Source organism: Sarcophilus harrisii, chromosome 6, assembly GCF_902635505.1.
Source record: "Sarcophilus harrisii chromosome 6, mSarHar1.11, whole genome shotgun sequence".
Lineage (NCBI taxonomy): Eukaryota > Metazoa > Chordata > Mammalia > Dasyuromorphia > Dasyuridae > Sarcophilus > Sarcophilus harrisii.
The window spans coordinates 243,240,607-243,265,473 of record NC_045431.1 but is presented as its reverse complement, the minus strand read 5'-3'; the positions used below and the strand labels follow the sequence as shown (position 1 = coordinate 243,265,473).

General features: G+C 35.1%; 1 protein-coding gene across 5 annotated transcripts in view; it reads left to right on the top strand.

Moving 5' to 3' along the window:
* RTN3 (reticulon 3) overlaps positions 1-24,867 on the top strand; it is a 48,773-nt gene that overhangs the window by 8,118 nt on the left and 15,788 nt on the right. The window contains exons 2-3 of one of the 5 annotated variants that reach the window (XM_031942697.1): positions 5,388-5,438; positions 13,479-15,644. The exons of 3 other annotated variants lie outside the window; for them this stretch is intronic. In XM_031942697.1, coding sequence (XP_031798557.1) covers positions 5,388-5,438; positions 13,479-15,644 — 2,217 coding nt within the window. The remainder of the gene's footprint in view (positions 1-5,387; positions 5,439-13,478; positions 15,645-24,867) is intronic. One more of the 5 variants, XM_031942698.1, reaches the window with a different exon arrangement.

The following is a 24,867-nucleotide window of genomic DNA, read 5'->3' as shown; positions in this document are numbered from 1 at the left end:
TTTTATTGATTAGATGGAAGAGTATAAAGAAGAAGGAGGTTGAAAATAATTCAAAGTCACCTGAGTATATTCAGCAATCAATAGGGCTACAGAGTTGTAACTTGCAGCTTCATAATTTTGTATATTGGAGAAATCGATAACTGGAAGTTTATGATATCAGTTATTTTCAAAGATGGGATTGAAATATTCAAGCAAATGAAAGCCTGGAAAGCTAACTAGAGTCTTTTGAGGATAATTTAATGAATTGGGAGAGGGGCGACAACAAGTTCAAGGTAACAGCATTTGTCTTTTTTAAATGCTGCATTATTTTAATTCAGAATTACAGGTTATTTTTTACTGGTGGTCCTATTTAATCTGTAAGATAAATTTAACTAATTGACCTTTCCAGATTAAAATATTATGACTAGATAAAATGATCCTAACATTGCATATAGTTTTATTTATAGGTAAAGTTTGGCTCCCTCCCTACCTCTTTTTTTCTTGAGCATAATCAACATTTACATTAAGTATTATAACATAATTAAAAATTTGTGTATTTAATTTCATTTATATGATGATCCAAGGTGGAGGAGACATAAAAGTTTTTTTTCCCTTTATCTGAAGAATAGCATTTTTTTATTCATTTTAGCCTTTCAAAATTGTCTTAGATCATTGGATTGCTGAGAATAATTAAGTCATTCACAGTTTATCTTACAATATTGTTATTGCTGGGTGCAATGTTCTTCTGATTCTGTTCATTTCACTTTTATGTAAGTCTGCAGATTTTTCTGAAAGCATCATGCTTATCCTTTCTTATAACACAATAGTATTCCATCACAATCATATACCACAACTTGTTTAGTCACTTCCCAGTTGATGAATATCTCACTTTGCAGTTGATGAACATCCCCTCAAATTCCATTTTCTTTTTTTTTTTTTTTTGCAACAATTAAAAAGCTGCTATAAACATTTTTGTACGTATAGGTCCTTTTTCTTTTTTTAAATCTCATTGGGACCTAATAATATTGTTGTTTGGTCAAAGGGTAAGCATAATTTTATAGCCCTAAAGAGCCTTTCAATAGACATTCTGTATTGTTAATGAAATTCACTCCAACAAAACCTTCAAAAGCACCTACTAAGTTAAAGGTACTGTTCTAGATGCCTGGTACACAAATTCAAAAATGAAAAACGACTTTCACTTGAGTAGCTTATATACTACTAGAAGGATACATTGTGTAAAATAATAGACATAAAAGTTTTAGGCCAGCCTCATTTTTCAAATAATCAAATTTTGAGGCCCAGAAAGTATCTGTGACTATAATGAAAGATTGGTCTTCTCTATTGGGCAAAAAGCAGAGATGTCCTTAACTTGTTTTCTGTTGTTGAGGAGAATACAAGGACATAAATATTGTTCTGCTTAAACTTTAGTCGTCTAAATTCTTGTAAGTTTGCCAATTTCTTATGCCCAAGCCTGTTTGCTTTTTTTTTTCCTTTGGGGAGAGGAGAGGTTGGAGGCAGTTGAGTTAAGAGACTTGTGCACGATCACACAGCCTAGTCAATGTTAAATAGCTGAGGGCGGATTTGAATTCAGGTCCTATTGACTCTAGCTCTGGTTCTTTATCCACTGTACTATCTAGCTGCCCCTTAATTCTTTCTAATGTTGATTCTTTTGCATGAAGAGTTTGCCTTGTTCTCCCCCTTATATTTACTTTACATTCTAATCAGTATCAGAGAAACACGAAATACTTTTTAATTTCTGGTAGTAGTGTAGCCATGGGGAGGACTGAGCAAAGGAGGTCATTAACTAACTGAAAGAGGCCCATGAGGTATAAGTGCTGAAGGAACTGGAGGGCTTCCCCCTGGTTGTGGTGTTCTGCCCTATCTTTGAGTGCTCTGCAATGCTTCATTCTTTGAAGTGGACTGCCAAACTTTTCAGTCTTATTGTAGTGTTATATGCCTCAAGTGATATTACCTTCTTGGGATCAATCACATTAGCTTAACACACTTCTCAAAGTGTAGTTGGGGAGGTCCCCGAGACCTTTCAGGAGTTCCTTGAGGTCATAATCAGTTTTCATAATAATATTGACATGTTTTAATTTCCAAAACACTAAATAGCAATAGGTATCTACATTACAGGGTCCCTGGGGTCCTTAATTTTTAAGATTATAAAGTGTGTCCTGAGACTAGCTTTTAGAGCAACTGCACTAGCTCAGACAACTTCTCTCCTGCCACAACAGAACCAGGATTAGAGAAGGAGAATTATTTTACTGAAATCCCAAAACTTTTATTTTTGGAATTGGAATCTGTGTTGATGTTTCTACTAGATGGTAGCCTGCAGCTTAATTGTTGTTTACTGATTTTGTAATGAAGCTAGTTGTCCCAAGTGGGAATTCAAGATAATTAGTTTTTGAAGTTGTGTATGACTTTTTTCAGAGTATTATGACCTTGAAAAAGGATAAAAATAACAGAATAAAATTCCTGGAAACTGAAAAGTAAAATTTTTCAGAATTAAACCAAATAAACATATTTGGACTTGGTCACTGTGGATTTGTTTTCCTACTACCCCCCCCCACCCCCCTTTTGTTTTTAAAAGAATTAGGAGTGTTATGAGTAGTAATGGGGGTGGGAAAATGAGGGCCATTGAAACTTTTTAAAAAGTCTGCAGAAGAGTACTGAAGGAAGTCCAGAAAAATAACAGTTTTGGAAGTAATTAGTTGTTTTCTGCTTTAAAAGGAAAAAAAAAAAAAAAAAAAAAGACATAGTACAGTGGATAAAGCACTAGCCCTGAAGTCAGGAGGACCTGAGTTCAAATATGGTCTCAGACACTTAATACTTTCTAGCTGTATGGTCGTGGGCAAGTCACCTGACCCCAGTTGCCTCAGGGTAAAAAAAAAAAAAAAAAAAAAAAAAAAAAAAAAGACAAGTGATAAGAGATGGAAATCAATGGTTTCATTTGCAGTGTTCATTATGTTGTACTTTTATGTTGTAAAAATGGAAAATTAAAACATAGAGTAACACTGTTTATATAGTGGAAAATAGCAAGCATTTGTCCATCCAACAGAACAAATTTGTGTTGTGCTTAATTCAGTTTTGAATTTATGCATGACCAGTTTTGCAATTTAATATCAGAGAGGACAATATGAGGCAGCCAGTCACTTTTTATTTCTATAATCATTTGCAATTAGTTATACCCTTAGTAGTGTTAGACTGTGAAACTTTGTGTGGAGGAATTCTTTTTAATAAAAGCTAAAGATTAAGGGAAAATGTTGAGAAATGGGTGCAATTATGAGTTGATCAGGGTACTCTGCTCCCTGTGATGATGGAAATGTGAAATGTAAATAGTTGTTTTGTTACAAACCTCTTTAATTCCACTGAACCAGGGTGTCTATTTTTAAGCCTTTCATTTAAACTTAAATCCTTTAAATGAGGAATAAATAGTCTAAATTGGATAATTCACTTCAGCCAATTCTTTGGGGAGCTACCACATTTAAGACACTGGGCTAAGTATCTGATAAGGATGAATAAGACAGCCACCTGCTTTTTACATGAAATACATCTTTCAGATAAGTGCTAAAGTGACAGCTGGCTTGCCTGAAAATTTAGAGGATCCTTTGGATTTTGGTTATTTATTGCAGCACACTGTTCTCTTATTTCACAGATGCTGAAAGTCTAACTGATTCACTTGAATACTGCTTTTATGACAAGATATTACTGAGACTTAAGTTAAATTTAGACAAAGCGTTTGAGTCTCAGAACCACCATTCTTGAGTCCAGCTCCATAAACTAATTGTCCTTATGGAATGAAGTCTAAAGGTTACAGTAAGATCTCTTACATCTGTTGATAGATGCCTGTACAATCTTGATGCAAGTTCTGACTGATTAGTTTTGCTCTTTCTCACTAGACATACTGTGTATCATTAATGATCTCATGTTGAAAATTTTCCACCAAAATGGGATGTTAAGTGGGGAAAAAAGAAGGAAAGGCAGCTGGTGGATTGGTGGGATCTCATTCCCTTTATGCTAGCCTACTTGAATTTTTGGCATTAAATTTGCAATTTGGCTTTTCTGGTTTGTTCAGATTTTAAACACTAGTTGTCAGATTTCAAATTAAAAGTAAATGCATATAGGAGTGAAATCATCTGGAAACATTAAAGAAATAGGAAAATAAGCTTAAGGAACAGGGATATTTGTGGTAATAAATGGAGTATTGATTTTCTCTTTAGAATTGGAATAAGTGTGTCCTTAAGAGTTCCCACTTGCAGACACCAAGTTACCTTAGTGGCAGTGTAGAGAGACGGCTGAGTTTAGATTGTGCCTCAGACACTTACTGATAGTATGGCCCTGGGCAAGTTGATTAACCTCTAAAATAAACATCTAAAATAAGCAACCCTCCATACCAGGGTTGTTGTAAGAATGAAATGAAATAACAAATGTAAACAAATTAAGGTTATATAAATGCTAGCTACTATTAATAACATAAGATTTTCCAAAGTTGTGGCACTACATCATATTAAAGGAAGAAAAGATACTGTTTTATCTTTATACTAATTTTGATTGATTTTACTTTTATGTAATAAAAAGTTTATTAAGTGAGTTCTGTATGGGTGTTTCTGGACTTTCTAGTGCATATGTCTTAGAAAAATCCTTTTAAATTTTAGTATTTTTATTCTGTATGATTAACATCAATAGTATACTGTTCAAAACTGAACAATGCTGTAACTAGAAATTAGTAGATTTGGAGAGCTATGATTTTAAAAGCTGAAGATTGCATTTGGATCCCTTTTTCTTGATAAGTTATTTGGTAACTCAAAAAATGCTAATTTGTACATTACTTGCATCAGTGCATTATTCTTAAGATGGACTTAAAAATGTTTGTAAATTTAATTTTTTTCAATTAACAAAAATATTTTTCTTTCCCTCCCACCTCCAAGAAAACAAGATATTTGTAACAAATAAGCATAGTCAAACAAAACAAATTTTTTTATCTTTCCCCCCACAAATAACAGTGGAATCTGGCATAAGGGAAAGTCCCTGGATTTGACATAATAATGGTGTTTGAATCTTGACTAACTTCATAAAGTCTCCTTTTCTGTTCTAAACCTCCCATTTCCTCAGCAGGGGAAATGAAATAAGTGATTTTCTAATGTTCCTTCCAGTTCTCAGTCTACAGATACTGTGACTGAAATTATTCTTAACAGAAAAAGCCTTCCTCTTGCTAACTCTTCCTTAGTGGTAAGAATGTGTTTAGCAAAAAACAGTTGAGGTCCTTAATGTTGAAATAAAATTTTGCAGCCAGGTGAGTGGAAATCTAGCAATAAAGTTGTTCTGGCATTACTGCATCTGGCAGAAAAGCTTTTGAAATTCCTATGTGAGATTGTCGAATTCTCATCCTATATATTTTCTTTCAGATTCCTTTGTTTCTTCCTCTCAGCCTGTATCTCTATTTTCGACCTCACAAGGCAAGTCTGTAATTTTCTTGTGCATTAATGAAAGAAAAATGTTCAGAAAGAGGCTGTAACTGGGGGTAGAAGGCACAAGTTTCTTATTGTCCACCCTCCCCCCTCAATCCCTTGAAACCAAAATTAGTAGCAAATCAGTTCATTGTGTTTCTCTTCAGCAGCTGTTTGTTCATGGTTCTCTGGAAGCCTTTGCTAGTCAAGTAAGATTTACTTTTTTAAGTGTCAGCCCTGTGAAACAAAATTGACTTTGCCCACTAAAATTTAGGACAGCTTGAAATGCCTTTAGGTTGGGGGCGGGGGGGAAGAGACTACACAGGAGGGTGGATGAGAATGGGGAATCAACCCCAGAATGTGATATTTACACAATGTATATATACATGCATATAAAACTAGCAGTTATTTAACTCTTGGAACACTTGGTGTTTGGAAGAAAAGTATGTAACCTTGCCTCCACTGCCTATACAGAAAGCACCTGTCAGCGAACTGTGAAATGTCTTAGGTTTGAGTTTCTCTCCACATTGGCTCTGCAGTAAGTCACTTGGCTTTCTGGCAAGCAGTACTATTTCTAGATATTGTCAGGACTTTCCTTTTTTAATCTGGCATCTCGTGGGGAAGGGAATTGGCAGTGTAGTTACTTCATATTTGGTGATTTTCAGGGTGGGATAGCAAGGGTGGAAAAGGTAGAGACAGAAGCACATTTGTCCTACTAATAAATAAATGCTACTTCCTTGGTGGTGTTACTGTGGACCCCCCAAATCAGCTTTTTTTTTTTTTTTTTTGGTGGCCAGGAAACCAGCTTTAGAAAAAAAAAAAGTGTAATTAAATTATCTCTAAATAGTCCAAGGCCACGTTAGAGTTTTCTTTGTGGCTACTGAATCCTAGTTGGAATTACATATGTTGAAAGTTATTCCAATTCTTCAGGGAGTCTGTCCTTAAATGGGACAGCATGGAATGAAACATAGAATTTAAGATGAGTGAATTGACCTATTTACTTTTCTTTGCAAAAACTATGGTAGACAGAATTGTGTATACCATGGATTAAATCATGTCTCCTAGAACTCAAGTGTACATAAGTTTTAGAATACTTATACATGCTGTATACATTATTTTTAAAAAACCAAAACCTTACTGTATTTGGATTCTGGAATCAGACCAGATTTCCACAAATTATGTTTTTTCTTTTAATGAACTTAACAGTGCAAGTAAATCAATATTTTATTTGGGGGAGGGGGAACCTCCTGTGTTTTGTGCTCAGTTGTTATCATTACAATTATTTTTGGAAATCAAAAATCCACTATTAATGGTCATTTTTATGCTAGAAAGGAATAGCTTCTATCTTAAATTGACCATATATGCAATGAATGTTTCCGGAAACAAATTGCAAGAATTTATTCTAGGAGCAGCTAGGTGGCACAGTGGATAGAACATCAGCTCTGAAGTAAGAAGGACCTGAGTTCAAATGTGGTTTCAGACACTTACCATTTCCTAGCTGTGTGACCCTGGCCAAGTCACTTAATCCCAATCGCCTCAGCAGAAAAAAAGAAAAGAATTTATTCTAGACACTGCATTTGAAACAACAATATATTGTCATAGACTGGAAAAGAAAAAGGAAATATTTTTATAATCTAAAATTTATTTATAGGAGGTTTCAGTTTCAGAAAGTTTTTAGGATTCCAGAATAATTTTAAACTTGAAGAACAACTCATCTCTTCCTCTTCCCACTCCCCTTTATTTTATTTTATTTTTTTTGGTATGAAAAGTTCTTTTAGAGAAGGAAAGGTAGGTTTTAGGATAGTGTTAAAGCAAAAATTAACAGGACTTATCTGTCAGTTTTCATGAGGCATTCAAAACCCCAGGCCCATTGATAACACTTTTTCCTTTGGTGAAAGCTATTAAGACAGTGTAAATAGTGCTAACCAACTGTGTTTGTTGAACAAATGAAATTGACCTTCTCTGATCTGCAAATCTTAGTAGTGGCCAATGGTGAACATTATGGACTTGGTTATTGTTTGGGGATCCACTCACTGGAGGCTGATTAAGAAATAACCTTCCTTAGATGAATTGTTTCTTAGCTACTTTGAGCAGATTCCACTTCCCTTCAATAAAATAACAGAAGGGCAAAATATCAAGAATTCACTTTGAATTTTGGCTGCTTTGTGTAGAGGCAAACCATCCCAAAGAATTACTGGCTTTAAATTCTAAGATGCTAAGGTACATGGAAGCTAATGAATAGATTCAAACCTGTAGAATGCCTCTGTGTTTTGTCTTCATAATTAATTTAAAGAAAACTTCTTAACTTGCATAAAATCTTTTTCTTAGAACAGTAGCAAACTTAAAGCTAGCCCTCTAAAGAGTTCAAAATTAGTGGGGCAGACACCCTTTTGTGACTTCAGACAATGAGGTGTTCAGTATTATCCTTTGTATAGAGCCAGAGCCTTCAGTTTGACTATAAAGAGATAGGAAGATATTAAATGTCACTAATTAGACTGAGGGAGGCCTGGCTGAATTTGGAATCTAATTTACCAGATTTTTAAAGAAAAGTTCAAGTGTGGTTAGTAACAAAGTAAGTAGTTTTGGTCCTTGAAGTAGTGTATCAACTGTACAGCTATAGAAACTATTAAAGTTTAAAACTGCACCAAGACTTTTGAAACACTTTGTATATTGAGATAAAAAGTAACTTTTAAAACTAAGTAAGTTAAATTAGTTCCCTTATAAATCTTGCTAAACAAGTTCTTTTTAATTCTAGTTCAGGTGTATTCCAAGTTAGCGAAGTACAAATTAACATTTCATAATGGTAAAAGCAGTTGTTGTTAATAAAGTGACTGCAGCAAGTCATCAGGTAAGGACTGCAGCAAGTCATCAGGTAAGGACTGCAGCAAGCAGGCCCTCTGCCAAAGGGCAGGTAAGAGATCCCCTTTTAGTTATGGAGAAGCTGAGGCCTGGACTTAGTCACTAACTTGCCCAAAGTCGCAATGCTTTTTCCATTCCTCTTTCACGTTTACCGATTGTGTGTTCTTTTAAAAAGATGAGCAACACTTCTCCTGTTAATGTCTTAGCCTAGGAGCAGTTGAAGCTAGTTTGGCCATGTAATCACTAAATAGACTATTAGAATAATGTTTTTAAGATGTATTGTGTCAGGCATAAACGCCAACTAATACATAATTATCCTCTTCAACTATTTTCACTAAAAATAGATGCAAGAGAAAATGACATGGGACTTTTCATCTTTAGAAAATATTGCAGAAAATTATTGGGGTTGAGGGAACAGACAAATTAAAAAATCTTGCCATGAAGTATGGAAAACATATTTGCTTCATTAATTGTTTACATTCAGTCTGGCCAGTGCAATACTGTATAGGCATCTGGAATAGGAAGTTACAACACTGATAATTTTGGGACAAGCATTGAGGAAGAAAAAAATGAGCCAGTTACAGCCTTTTTTTAATTTAAAAAAGAAAAGAAAACATTTTTCTTTGTATGAAAGAATATTTTGTTGTTTTGGATCTAGCTTAGCTGCAAAGTGTCTGCTGGCTAACTTCCTATTTTGATGCTGTGGCTGAAAGTTGTTGATACTATTTTGCACGTTTTAAAATTTTAAAGCTGTCTTTTTCTCTTGTTTTTTTGTTAAAATTTTTTTTAAAAATTCATGTGTGGGGAAACCTATGCCTGAATATTTTTTTCAAGCTAAACTTATATATGTGTGTGCACATTCATATGTCTTGTGTGGCAGTGACAAATTCGTTGATTAAATTCTAAACTGTATTTCTATATCACCCATTCCATTCAAGTGATTGTCCTTTTGTGATAGAATAATTAACTCATTATAACCTTTACTTGATCTTGTAATTTGTTCCTAAGTTTACAGTACTATATTGTAGAGATAGTAAGTATTCATGAACATGAGGTGCATTTAACCTTTCCAAAGGGCAAGATAAGAAGAGCTTAAAATCTTTACACAGGTTTTTTTTTTTTTTTTCACAAGTCAATTCTATTCTCCCAAAACAAATAGATTGGAGTTCTACATTTTGGGGTGGGGAATGACTTTGGGAAATAGGAGAAAAAGTTGAAAAATAAGTCTTAAAAGGTTACTATTTTTTCATATTTTGAAATTTTAGAGAAAATATTTTCTGACTTAGATCACATATTTGCTAATCAACAGTGGAAACCAGGACAGTATTAACAAATTCTAGCAAATTTAGTGGTGATAATAGTCTTGAAGATCAAAAGTTTTAAGATACAGCTTTTAATATAACTTCCAGTTTTAATTAAGAAATTATTATTTAAAACTATTGAAAGTTTTTTAGTTTTGTTTTTAGGTTTTAAAGCAGTCTAGAGACAAGGGTCTCAGTAAAGTCTGATAAAATTTGAAATATAATCATGCTCACTATATTTCTCAATCTAAAGCTCGTTTGTCATGTCTAAGTGGATAGGGATTTTTATTGGTATCCAGGCCTCTTGAAAACAGGGTACAGAGTACCCTTTTAAAAAAGTAGAATTTTTAACAATATTTTATAGTATTTTTTTTCCTTCCCAGTTACTGAATGATGAGGTAGTTGTTTCTCTGAAATTAGAGATTAGCCAAAGGTGTTTCCTTTGGTGAAAATAATAAGACAGAAAAGTCCAAATAGTGCAACCCAACTAATTAATTAACATTAATGCTTCTTCATAATGTACAGTATTTTGAAAACTATAGTAAAGCTCATTCTTCATGATTCTCACAGTATTACCATTTAGTCTTGGACAGTAGTGCTGCCATATCAGAAAATTGAAAGACTTATTTAATTTAGCATTAATTTGTGTTTTCACAAATCACCAAAAAAATTAATTTCCACATTCATTGCCTTTAGGGTTTTTTTTAATTAGTGAAAAGTAGGTTCTGCTCAAGTCTGTTAGTACTTTAAACATTGCTAAATAATTTAAACATTGTCATAATTGCTGACACAATCCTGTGCTGAAATTGCAGACAGGATGGTAAAAATGAAAACGACAGAAGGAAATATTTTTTCCTTTCATGAATATAGGAACTAAACAAAACCAATTTCTTCCAATTTTTTTTTTAGAACCAAGGAGGTGATGCTAGGTTCCGAGAACTGTTCTCGTAATATAAACTAGCAAATTTTAGCTAAATTAGAGGCTGGTTTACTTGTCATCTGAGGATCAGTCTAGATTGGCCAACTAACAATTATAAAAATCTTTTTGTCCACAGCAACTAATGAAGGACTATTTATTTAAATCTCATTGGGATTACTATATGTCCCATAGAAACTGTGGATCTATTAAGAAAGGGGGAAGAGGCTAAGTTAATTGAAAAAATAAGAGGACTAATAACAGTTTTTTCAGTGGGGGAAGGTTTGATTTTTGCAAACAAGATCAAGACAATTCTAATAGTTAAATTAGAATACTTTCCTAAAGATTATTTAAAGTCAGGTTGCTTCTTTTGGTATATTTTTTTGGTATTGAATTGGTATATTGATTTGGTATTGATCAGTGAACATAATACATTATGCTCTAACTATATATTAAGTACTTTATGCCAGAGTTATAGTTTCACTTATGATTGGTTATTTCAGTGAAAGAAAGGTTTATGTTAATTATACATTTTAAAATCAGGACTTAGTTTAGTTCTTAGCCTGAAAATACAATCCAGATTTTTAACATTTCCTTACACATTGTTACCAGCTTAATTTTATGTCCATTTCTTTACAAGATGACATGCCTCAGACTTTTGAGGAATTTTGACCATTACCAACTGAGTACAAAACACAGTTTGCTAATTCCTCCAGAAGAGAATTAGGAGGTCAGGAAAACAAAGCTTATTTAAAATATGTCAAAAGACATATCCTAACAGATATACATACCTGGTGGAGGAATGGTACTGGAAAGACCACTTTTACTTAACTCAGAATTCCCCTTTCTTTAAGAAATTATTAAGCTATTCTGTTCCAGCCTGCTTCTATCTAATCCAAACAATATTCATTGAATGGTGATAAGTAACCATTAAAAACAAAAAGTTTACTAAGGTTATTATTGCAATAGTTTGTAATAGAGAAAGTCATGTTTCTGAGGTTTGTTGTGGTATAATATTGGAGCCAGCTTCTATAAGTTTATTTAATTTTCTGCTTAGAATGTCTCTGCTACATTCTGGCAGAGTTGTGCTATGTTGAATTTGGGGGATTTTTTATTCATTAGCACTGAGTATGGATTATAATTGGATTAAGCAATTTTTTTTTTCTTGTTGCACAGATTGTATACCTCTAAATTTTAACAATTTTTTTTCCTGACCTCAGATTATGATTACTGTGGTCTATTAGTAGATTCCATTACAACAACATTCAAAAGAACCTCTTATAACAATGAAATTTTGTGACTTTGTAATGAAATTTGCCAATCCTCTTTATTTTTAAGTGTGAAAATTAAATCTGCAGATTGAGACTTGAAATCACTATTTAGAATTCTCACTTGTTGCTATTTAGTGTGTTTGGAGGTGGTATGTTACTGTTTTCACATACAACAGAGAGTGAAGATGGCATTGTTGCATTCTGATCGAAGATATGCTATGGGAGTGTAATGTTGTGAAATATTCTATGCCAGCCGTAGGAAAATTGCAAAGGAAGGTGAACTTTGTTCAGTAATTTCCTACTTCTTTTTTTAGTTCCTCTGCCAAAAGCTCTCCAGACTAGCTCACTCAGAATAGCTCTCTGATCTGACGACTGAATTTTTTCTTTCATCTTTCTCCAATCCAAATCTATTTGTTCTGGGACTTCTACCGGCTATGAAATTGGAAAATAATCTAATAAAACATCAATAAAATGTGAGATATCTTGCATTGTGCTAATAATAAGCACTCCTGGGTGCAAAGACAAAAGCAAAATAGGCTCATATTTTTTGGAATTTACATCCTAATGAGAAGATACAAAGTAGATTTGAGGTACTCTTAAAGGTATAAATAACTAATCTGTTACTTTAGCAAGAGTATTTGATTATTAAAAGATGACTTCTGACAATTGGTTTACTTCAACCAATAGAAATCCAAATGTTTGGAAAATTTGGAACTGATAGGTCTTTTAAAGATCCTTCAAATTACACCCTAAAAACAATTATCTATGTCTAAGAGCAGCTCTTGTATCCAGGACAGACCTTCTTGGCTGTTAGGCATAAGAGAGGACTCCCAATGTGCCTCAGCAGTTCAGAGGGAAGACCAGCTCTTCCAGGGATCCTTCTTGTAAAAGAGTGAATTTTATTATTTTTTAAATGTCACTTCATTTCTTTTAATATCATCTTCATTTCCAAATTTCTATCCAGCCATCTTTTATAACAAAGATTTTTAAAAGAGAAAAAGCAATTCATCAGAACTACTCAGCGAATCAACATGCTGTGTCTGAGAGCATAAACAACATTGCCTTTCCCTATTTGTCACCTCTACAGTAAAAGTAGGAAAGGAAACCCAAGGTTGGTCATCAAAATTATGCAGCAAAGAATAGAGAATTATAATGATATAAGATCATGTGTTCTAAGTTGTTCAATTTACATAATTTACATAGTTTTCGCCCTCTCACCTGTTCTCAACTGAGAAAGTCCTGTTATAAATGTCGTACAAAACTTTAACACCACTTTGTTACCATGTAGTTGAAAGTGCAAAGTGGTGTTATAGTTTGTGCTGCTTCTATTAATGTTTCTGCAAAGAAAGTCCCTGCCTTCCAAAACCTTCCTTGTGCCTCTACAGTGCTTTGCCCCATTGCATTCTTAGCATGAAATAGCATCCTGATTCATGCATGCTTTGTTGATTAAGTGCGGTCATTGTTTTGTTGCCCACATTTATACAAATATGTGCATATACATATGTCAACTAAAAATGAAAAGCATGCTGCTTTGCTTGCCTAGCTTATATGTATTGTATTCTGTAAATATTTTTTCTTCCAAATCTGGCTTCCGAGGTAATTAGTTCTCTCTGCTCTGATATGGGCACATCAGAAAGCGTGACTTCTTTTTTTTTCTTCTTCTGAAATTCATAACACTGACATGATATGATACTACATGAAGAAACGAGGCAAGTATTAGACATTCAGCCTGTTTTGTCAAAAGAAGGAAAAGACAGTTTTGCTGATGCTGCTGATAAAAAGATGGGGAGGCTTCCTGGATCCAATGGAGAGTCTGTGATTGAAGCTCCAGCTGTTGGCTTTCTTAACACAGAAGCAGAAGTACACTGTGCTCGTCCATCCATTCCAACCAGTTTTCCTGAAAATCCTGCCTCTCTTATAAAGGAAACTGGTCCAACTAAGCATTATATAAATACAGACCAAGGATTAAAGAACCAAAGTGAGGCACTATCTAGGGCTGAGGAAGCTGCTTCAGATGCTGATGTCAAGTTCACTTTGCAGAACGGTCAGAAACGATCTGAGGCGGAAGGCGTCAGTAACCGTTCTTTGGCCCCATCTGAAATTTTTGGTGGTGTCAGTATTGAAAAAGATTCTCCTGAATCCCCATTTGAAGTCATTATTGACAAAGCAACATTTGATCAAGAATTTAAAGACTCCTACAGAGAGAGCACCAGTGAACTTGGCAGCGGGGTGATGCGTACTGACCCAGAGATAACTACAGATAGTTCACAGGATAGTAGCAGAATGCTCCCAGTGAGAAACCGAGAGGAAAGGCATTACCCAGCTGCTGCCCTGCTCACCAGACAGTTTTCACGAACTACTGCTGCCCTAGAAGAAGTATCAAGGTGTGTAAGTGATATGCATAACTTCACCAATGAAGTATTGACTTGGGATTTAATTTCGCAAGTAAAACAACCAGAAAAATCTTCTGAAAGCATTGCTCAAGCTTCAAGCTTGGATGAAAATGAATATGCTTCAGAAATTCCACTGTCACATCCTAAAGCATGTGCTCATCAGAACATTCAGAAAATCCCCATACATTTCATTCATGAGAATGGTCCTCGCACTGAATCAGCAGCATCCTACTATGAGAAAGTTTCACCCGACGGTATTGACTCTGCAAAGAAAGTCAGTATTGAAGGTGTGGGGCAGAGTGTGCTGGAAGGAGGGGAGACACTTCTCAAATTTCCAGAGTCTCAAGATGGAAAATGTGCATCATCGGGCCTTGAGGGGATTATTGAAAAGGTAGTTTTACCTGATGATCTTCTGAAGGTTGAACTCAATGGGCAGAATTCTATGCTACTAGAAATGATAGAAGCTGATAGTTCTGGTGAATCGGATGATACTGTCATTGAAGATATTGCAACAGATACGTCATTTGAAAGTGATAAAAGAGAATCTGAGAACCTTTTATGCCAAGCTACTGGTGGTGTCACAATTCAGGCAGAGAAACTTGCTTCTGATCAGAGTATTATGAGAGAAGCAGATGAAAGGGAAATGAAAGATAAATACAGTCAGAATGTTAGCAGTGAGCTATGTGACAATTTCAGAGATTCTATTGATGACTTTGAAACCTTACAAGTTCAGCCAGATGGTCATATAGAAAGTCCAGTTAATGAGATTTCACATCCAGAGATAATCACTGCTGATTCCACAACAAAGCACACGGAACTGTCTGATGATTTGGCTGATATTCTTAGCCTACAGCCTGTTAAAATGGAGCAGCTCCAGCTTTCTCCAGGAGAGCCTTCAAGAGTGTTAGGAGGAGACTCCATGAGAGAGAATAACAGTGATGACTCCCCAGAAGACCTTGTAGTGACACTTTTAGAAACCCAAACAAATAAAGTGTTAGCTGAGGGAAATGCCTTTGAAGCAGCCCTAGAAAAGGCTAGAGTCAAAGATGCCGACAATAAATGTATTGTGCCAAACCAGAGCACCAATGGCAATCAACTTCAGAATGATTTTCTCAATCAGAGCACACCAGTAACATCTCTAGACTTAGAACAAGAGCAGCTTACAATTAAGGCCCTTAAAGAATTAGGTGAGAGACATGATGAGAGAATAAAACCTTCACAAGAGGGTGTGAAAGCTTCCATGGAAGAAAACTTCATACAAACCTCAGCAAATATGGTCACCTCAACATTTGCTCCAAAATCTTTTGGGCCAGATAGATCATATGATAGCCTGAGGGATCAGAATGTCAAGACTGCTTCTGGCCTTGACTCTGGAATTACTCAAGAAACTACTGAAGTAGAAATGATGTCCAGCCTTAGCAAGACTGAACAGGTTAATGAGCATTTCCTAACAAGACTTCTCACTCACTTCTCAGGTAACCCTTTCCATAAGAAATACAACATGTAATGAATTTTCCTATCCTGATTAGCGATCAAATTATAATTTTTCTTAATCATCTATAAGCCATGTTGTTAAAGTTGCTCTTTTTAAAAAGGGAAAAAATTTGGTAGAGAAAAGAGTAAGGGTAGTTACTTACAACTAACAAGTTGTAGTTGCTTGATTTGGTTTCTCTCTGCCTTTGCCATTTCCACAAACAAATAGACTCCTAAAATGAAGCTCCCATCACAAAAATTGGCACTCCAAGAGATTTGTACATTGACTTCTTCTCTTGGTTTTAAATAAGTGATTGACTTCATATTTCCAGAACATTAAAATCATTACATCTTTATCTCTTTGTATGATTCCTTGGCAATCACAGTTTTGTTGTCAGTTCTTAATGTGGCATTTTAGCATGAGACTTGTAAGATGAATTGAGAAACAAAAGATGAAGGAGGTCCTTTTGGGAAAGAAAGATAAATGGAATTTTTAATTAATCTAGGCCTATACCACAGAGAAATTTCACATCCTGAAAGTAGGTAACTTTGTTGGAGCCCTCTTGTGGATAAGGCTTAGAGAGAATCCATGCTCTGTGGATAGGGACTAATTTCTCTTTGGTCCTTGTGTCCCCAGTGCTTGGTACAATGTTTCATTCACCAGCACTGAAATGCATTTGGACAGATTGAGGCACATTGGCTTTGACAGATTTTTGCAAGAAAGTTAGTGGTGAAGGGGAGGGAGATATGACAGTACACCACATTTCTTTGCCTCTATATATAAATATAATGCAAGGTAGGATGTAAAGTAAGATACCAGGAAAGTACTATGAGTGTCACTTCTTACTGTACGGATCACAGGAGGCTTTTTGGAAAAGGTGGCATTTGAGTTGGAGTTTAAAGGTTAAGAATTGCCTAAGTGTAATCAGGAGAAAAGAGAACATTTTCAGTCAAACTAACAGGATCATAGAGTGTAAAGTTGAAACTTAGAAACTTCTTTCCTTACCCCTCCTTAAAAAATTTACTTGTAGCTTTTGTTTTTTCATCATTTTTATTTCTAAACATATCCCTTCTTTCCATTTCTCAGGGAATGTTTCCTTGTGATCAAGAGTAAAAACGAAAAGAGGAGGGGAAAAAAATTCAGCAAAAATAGTTACCACAGTGCTGCATACCTGTTGTCTCCCTACTTCTGCTAAAGGGAAGGCATTTACCCTTCGCTGTGGCCAAATTTCGTTATTGTAATTATACATTCAATTTCCTAACACCCTCACCTAATTCACGAGGAAACTATTATCAGAAGTAAGAAAATTTTATTTGGCTAGTGCATAAAATTTGTGAAGGAAAGTCCTGACAAATAAGTCTGGATAGAAAGGTTACAAGTCTTTGTTAAATCTCAGGAGTTTAAATCTCATTCCTTAGATGAGAATTAACTAGAGAGTCAGGATTGTTCAGCAGGGCCTTGACATGGGAATTGTGTTCCTGGAAGACTGGTATGATTGTAGTATGCAGGATGGAATGAATGATTGAACAGGCAGGCCAGAGGCACAAAAATATCAACCTCAGAAGGCTTTTGCAGTTATTTAGGCATTGAGGTAATGACCTTGATGATGCCACAGGATTTGGAAATAAAGAAACTACACTGTAACAGGACTTCATAGCTGAATAGATTGAGGAGGTGGAAAAGCAAAGAAAAGTTCCAGGATTTTGAGCTTGGACGGTCTTTGCCTTCATTTTAAAATGCAAGAAAAGAAATAAAATAAGGCTATTGCAGCATTTTTTTAAATGCACAAAAGAAAGGCCTGAAAGAATATTTTAGAAGACACAACTTTGAAAACTACATGTTGCATGTGATTTTTTTTAAAAAAAGCTAGTTATACATAATAGAGATCTACAGTTTGATGTATGCTTCTCTTTTTCATTCAGTATATATATATATATATATATATATATATACCAATTCCCATTTTATTTAGTGTTCAGAATAAAGTTTTAAAAAATTAGATAAAAAGGACATTTTAAGCTTCTTTCATATATAGTAACCTAGTTGACAAATAATGGGCATTGAAGTGAATAATTTTTAGCTGCTGCCTCATAAACTGAAAAAGAAAGCTATTATTGCTGTTTTCCAGTGGTTAAACCAAATTATATTAGGTTCTTTACTATTATTCGACACTGTACTAATTCTTGAATGTAGCTCGGTTTAATAGTAAAATTATAATCCAGAACTCTGATTTCTAATTCATGCTCTTATATTTGGCTTCACTTTAGCTAGGACAACTTCATTCTTTGTTAAGTGATTATGGGGTTGTTTGGTTAAAACCCTGTAACTCCTATGATGATTACCATTGGTGCTATTTTTTTTTTTTTTTTTTTAACTTGGGCTCAGTAGACTCCAGTTTCCACATCTGTAAAGTGAAGTGTTGACCTCAATGCCTTCTCAGGACTCTTCCAATTCTAAATGTATGAGCCTGTGAATAGCCCATAGTTGTTGAACTGAAATTTGTCTCAGAAAAGGCTATAAGCAATAGGTTCTTATATAATTCTGTGATGATTTTGTCGCTTTATTCCCTTATGAATAAGTTCAAGTTTGGATCAGCAACACAAGTACTACAATTAAATTGCTATAATTTGGATGCTTTTTTTCATGCCCTGTTTATGTGGTAATATGAGTGCAAAGGAAGGAAATGCCAAAAGGGGTCATCTCATATTCTGGAGAATAAAATAAAAGAAGATAGGGAAAGATAAGTTTGAAGGAGATAAAGTTCTCAAGGATGGCTTCAGCTTCCTCAATGGAAAATGATGGCAAGGTAATTTGGTGAATGTGATGGCAAGTAAATTTAGGGAACAGCTAACTGGTAAAACAGCTGCTGGTGATGTGTGTGATGTAGTCAGGCTTGCTCTGTTCTTCACAAGTGAGGACTTAGTCAAGGTAGGCATCTATTTGTATGCCTTATCCAGGTAGCCAATCTTTGTGGCTTATTAGTTTCGTGGTGGATTTCAGGGCTGGAGTAGGAGTAGTGAAGGCAGCATACATTTAAGTCCCTATTATGATGAATGATGAATTGAAGTGGTCTGTGACTTGGGGTAAGAATAGTAATAATCAGTGAAGTGATTTTGCCAAACTGTTTTCTCTAGGTGCTTGTGATACAAAGACAAAACAACTGCTGTCTTTCCAGTGGCTTATATTTGGAAATGTAGGAAATTAGCAAACAACTAAGCAAGTACAAATTGGTTGGAGAAGTATGAGTGAGGAATAGAAGTTGACTCTATGACTGGCAAGATGGTGGGATTTTGACAAAAATAAGGAGGTTAAATAGGGAAAAACAACATGTTCTGGTTTGAACATGCTTAGTTTTCGGTGCCAGTGAGTCCCATCCAGTTTGAAATGCATAATGTGGATTGTGGGACCAAAGCTCATGAGGGAAATGAGGGCTGTTTTGTGTTGCTCTGGGAGACATCTTCATAGGGATGGTATGTTTGGATCCATGGAGGCTGATGAGCTCATAAAGAGCGATGGTAAAGAGAAAGAGATATGGACCCAGGATAGTAAGATAAGGAAGAAGGGAAATTAAAGAACGGATGACAAGACCTTGTTGAAAAGCCTTAATTGTAGCTTCAGTACTAAAGGGAAAAGAAGTAAAATTTTATACTTTGATAAAAAAGAGTTCAGAGAACTGCAATTCATGAGGTAAAAGCACATTCAGAAGGAATGAAGGTAGCAAGGAGAATTGGAAGGTCCAGAGATGAGGATCAGAGAGAATCTCAAAATTCTGGATCTTGGAAGTGGAACAATTTCTGGTGTTGATGAGGTCTGAAATCTAGGTCTCAGCCTAACTTTCCATCATAGGTGACTGAGATGAAAAGTCCATTGGTGTGGTATAAGAATTGTCATTAATCTGAGTGTAAAATCGCTAAGGATGATGGCATGAAGGAGAATAACATGTTAGAATAGAGAGGAAAAGTCGAACCCATCACTAATACTTGAGAAAAGAGTGAATCAACCTGGAGCTTTTAATAAATCATTTTATACATTATGTTCTAGGATTTCTAAGAATTGTTAGAAAAATCCCAATGACGGCACATTTTCAGAGAAAATTGGTAAAGTGTGATAAGACTTAAGTTTGGATGTCATGCATTTTCTTGCAGTAAAAAATAGTTATGGGGAAATAATTGAAAGAAGAATGTCTAGTCCTTCACAAATGATTTCTGGCACTTCTTCAAGGTTATTTAAACATTTCGATCACATCTCAGATACTTGAGAGTAGCTCTGCTTTGTAGAAAATTCAAGGTTCTAATGGTGGGCTTCAGGCCTCCCCAATCTTCGACAAATCTCTACTCCCCTAACAAATCACAGTTTACTTACAGCCCCTTTGTTGTTGGAGCCAAGGCTTCATGTAGAAGAGGAAGTACCATGTCTCCTACAAACCATGCGTCATCCTTTCTTTTAGTGTTTGAAACTCATGAAACTTTCTCAAGCTAACCTTTTTGCCCAACCTCCTTCATAATACAACTTCAGATCTCTAAAAGTTTCCATTTAGTTTGCCCTTGTTCAAATTCTCTTTTCCCTATCTTAACTGGAAAGAGAACTTTTGCCACAATAACGTGAGGTCAGAGAGTTACCAAAGCGTGTTTAAAATGTAAAAATGTTAATATTTTACTACTTTGGGTTCTGTGCACATGTTTATGTGTGAAATTCCTCCAGTGGTGTAGATGACAGACTGTAGTTTCCCATCAGGCAGTTTTGGACTATGGCCTCCTGTGAATCCTCTGTAATAGGTAGAGAGAGCTTTTGCCTTAAATACTAGTGTAGCACTTAGATTGTCATCATTTGTTTCTTTTTGTTAAATCATTATAATTTCCTTTTTTTTTCTGATACCCTATTTATAGACTGTCTTTTAAATGACTAATTTTATACATTGTCATTGATAATATACTATACTTGGATCTACTGCTTCTGCCTTTTGGGCAACCCATAGTTTGATTCTTTGGAGATTATGATAGTCCATGCTTTGTGGCTATACAGCATCACTGAAAGAACATTGATGTTTACTTTTGTCTTTATACACTGGCCATTTCAGTTAGACTGGCATTTTGTGTCTTTGGGACGTTCCATCTCCTGTTTCCCTGTCTTCATACAAAGAGACCCCATAGCAGGACTGCCCTTCCTTCCCCCCCTCCTAGTAGAGCCTTCTTTCTTTGTGATTTCCTTCACAACCTGCTCAGCTGCCACCTTCTGCTTTTTCACATAACCTTATCCCTTACCTTACTCTGTGACTGGGGGGCAAAAAGTTTACAGGCGTATACATTTGAGAAGTTTTCTGTAGTTAAAAGGCCAAGACATTTGTGTCTTACCTAAATCTTGGGTTTTAGATCTATTGTCTTATACCAACTAAATTTAATCCCATCTTTTTTTACTTCCTCAGAGAAAAATCATTGCCTAATACTTGTAAGAATACATGAACAGTAGGAAGAGGGTGGAGATGAGAGAGAGAGAGAGAGAGAGAGAGAGAGAGAGAGAGAGAGAGAGAGAGAGAGAGAGAGAATGAGAATGAATATGTGTGTGTGTGTCCAATTGCCATTCTGGATTGTAGTTTAAAGTATGTATTATACTTTTAGTTGCTCCTTTATTTACTTAAGTCTGCAATTTCTCATTCATTTTTGTATTTACCCCTCCACTCTATTGTGTATGAGGTAGTCAATGATACTTTGTTTTCTGTGTATTATAAATCTTGAGTTTGAGTGCAGAGGAGGCAGGGTTGTTCTAATGGAGGAAAAACTTTTTTTTTTTTCTGAGTCTGAAGGAAATGCTGTCTTGAAAAGGTTCCCACAAATATTTGGGCTGTGGCCAGATTTGTCCATAGAAAGTGAGCATGCGTGTCCATATTTCACAGTAAAGCGTTGTGCTGTTTGTCAATGCTGCTTCTGTGCCATTTTGAGGGTGATTTATTTGGCTGAACAAATCTATAGCAAAGCAGATTGTTAACCCATTTTGCCACCCACAAAAGTTTAAAATGTTGGATTTAAAATATCTAATTAAAGTAATTTTTTATATTTACAACGGTTAGGTTAAATTGTGTAAAAGCTGACAAGACAAGAAAGTCACAATTTGGGTCAAAATCATCTGCTTTTTTCTTTAAATGTATCATAAAAATGATTTCACTAGCTGTGTTGTTTATGTTCATTTTATATCAACATATATTTCCTTCAAGAATGCAAATCACTTTGGAATATAATGATAAACCCTAAACCAATATCTCGGTGTTACAAGGAAAGAAAGATCTAGGGAATGATAGAGAGTGGGATTTTTCTTTTTTTTTTAAGAAAAATTTATAACAGGCTACCAAAATTTAAATCCTATTCCACCTTATTCTTTTTCATATGAAGATTAGAATAATCTCTCTACCTCTGTGATATAGACTTTGGAAACCTAGATTAAAACCAGCCTGATGGACGTACTGAAACAGGCAGTTTATCAAGGGCTCTCTCCTAGAGGTAGCAGTTAATTAAGGGATGAAGAGACAGTTTATACAACTGAAGAAACATCATTTTGAATGTTTTTTTCCTTGGCCTTACTTTTCAATTGCTGTTTCCTTTTAGTATAAATGGAGTGCTAATCAGTTACTCCATGCAAAGTACCTTGCTAGGTGCTGAGACTTCTGGAGACTTGTTCCTGTTCTAGAGAATCTCAAATTTAAGAGGGAAGCCAGTAGTTATAGGCTCTGTCTCACAAGTCAGTTTCTTCGGTTAAAAGATTTAACAGTGCCTAGGAGAGAAAAAAAAATTTTTTTTTTCCCCAAACAAAAAGGCACCTTAATTTTAAAGTAAGCCTTGTTATTTCTAGGGACATTTCCAGGTAGGCATCAGAGAGTGGAGATGGGAGTGCTAAGCATAACTACCATTCTCTAGGTCATTAAGGCTTGCAAAGTGCTTTACACATGTTCTTTCATGTGATAAAGAGGTTTCCTGTAGCATAAAAAGCTGTTGAATTATTATTTCTTGGGGTTGCCCTGGTTTTTTCCTTTACCTTATAGCCTGCAGACTAAACTCTAGACTAGGGATCAGTGACCTTTTAGAAGAAATTACTCGGCTTCATCTTTGGATTTCTCATATCTGCTACACAGCTTTAATATTTCTGTATGCTCTCTTGTTTATAATGAGACTGTTGTGAGCAAAATAAGATTTTCAAAACATTGTAAAAGCTTGGTTTAAAATTGAAACGAAGATTTTACAAGTTTACTTACTGTGTTTCTTGCCTTTGCAACAAGTTTACTTACTGTGTTTCTTGCCTTTGCCTAGCTTTAAGTTTTCTAGATTTCTTCTTGTATTTGATTGCTTTGAGTTTCATGTCCCTCCTTGGAATGTCCATTTTTTGCTTTCCAGTTTCCCACTCAGCTGTGAGGTAATGCCCCCACTAGTCTCAGGAGGCTTAAACAATGTAGGTTCCTGGTACTAACTGCCACTGCTTCCTCATCATTCCTTTACTTCCTCAGCCCTATTAAGATGTGTGGTGGCTGGGGATGGAAAGATTCTATTCCCTATTATGAATAAAATGTAAGCATTTAATTATTTAGACATGTCATACAACTCATAAATATAGTAAAAATAATCTTTTCCCCTAGAATTCCTATTAATTGGATTGCCATCATGCCTTTTGCTGAGTGAAAACCAGTCTTGTACCATAGATTGCCAGACCCCAGACCAGGATATTTCTGGGAGACCAAGAACCAGCACTTTCTCAGCAAACAAATACTACTCTCTGGTTAAATAAGCAGGGCATTGTGGGAAAAGATCAAAATTTAAAATAAAATAGGAATTCCATCCACACTTGGAGTTTAGGTCTAATCCTGTAAGATAAGACACCATTATAAATTCCTAAACTATATAGGAACAACCCAAAAGTGCATCAGAGGAAATTACTAGGCCTGTTTGAGAAGCAATGATAAGCCCTGTTGGTTCAGATCATGGTTTGTGGAAAGTGGAAGTAGTAAAAAAATAAGACTAGAAGAGACAAAGGGATTGAATGCTTGGAGTTGAAGCTGACTTATTAGACCAAGGATGCCTCGCCTTTTTTCTGTTAGGGATCCTTTTGGTGGGCTGGTAAAGCTTCTGGGCCCTTCTCAGAATAGTATTTTTAAATGAAGAAAATAAAATGCATAGAATTGCAAAAGAAACTCATCATATTGAAATAGTTATCAAAAATATTCTAATAACTTTGCATTGTTGTAATGTGTCTTATCAGTGCCTTAAATAACGTAACAGTGCATCTCATTCAGGCAAGTTAAAGGCTATAATAATAGTAACTTCAAATTAGTGAGCAGTATAAACACTAATTTGAGATATGCACATGTAACAACTGTAAATATTTGTAACACATGGAAACACCTGTGATTTCTCCTGGTGTCACAAACAGAACCCTGCTGCTGACAATACTGTAGTTTATTGCCTACATTCATAATTGAAGGAAATGCCAAATTTGATTAGACATCAGTGAAAGTATAAAGATGGTTTTTTTTTTTTTTCCTCATCCAAATTTATAGATCTCCTGAATCTTAGCTGTGGACCCCAAATTAAACATCCCTGAAGTAGAATAAGGAGCCACCGAAGATTGCTTAACAAACAAGTAACAAGCTCTAATCTGTGTATAAGCAAAGTTAATGTGATTGCAGCCTTGTAAAAAAATGCAACTGTGAAATCCGTTTGAAAACTGATTAATGATGTGTGAAGCCCCCAGTGATGAATCTCGCTTTCTATTTCTCAGCACAAAGGTATTATGCTAGAAGAGTTTGGGATGAGATGGGTTTTCAGACACAGCCAAATTAGTCCCTGCTTGTTTATACTTACTACAAGAGAAGAATTGGGGGAGTGGGAAATAGTGATAGTGATGCCAGGAAGATGTGTCACTGAAAATGTTTTGAAAATACATAAAAGAGAAGAAATAAGTTCAGAAAGAGACAGTTTTGCAGCTACTGTGTTAAATTTATTACATATTTTAAAAACCAAGCTTTCTTAATGGAAATCCATGGTTTCATATATAATTCTCTTTTATTTGTATACAGAAATTACTGTTTCTGAATGTTTGTTATACATAATAAATGAAGAATTTTACTAAAAAGTTTTAGTGGCATAAAGGATAGATTTGATGGAGAAAAGAATAGAGTATTATCATGTTCACATATATGAGAATAGAGGTCTATACTAGCTAGCTAGGACTATAAAACCTATGAA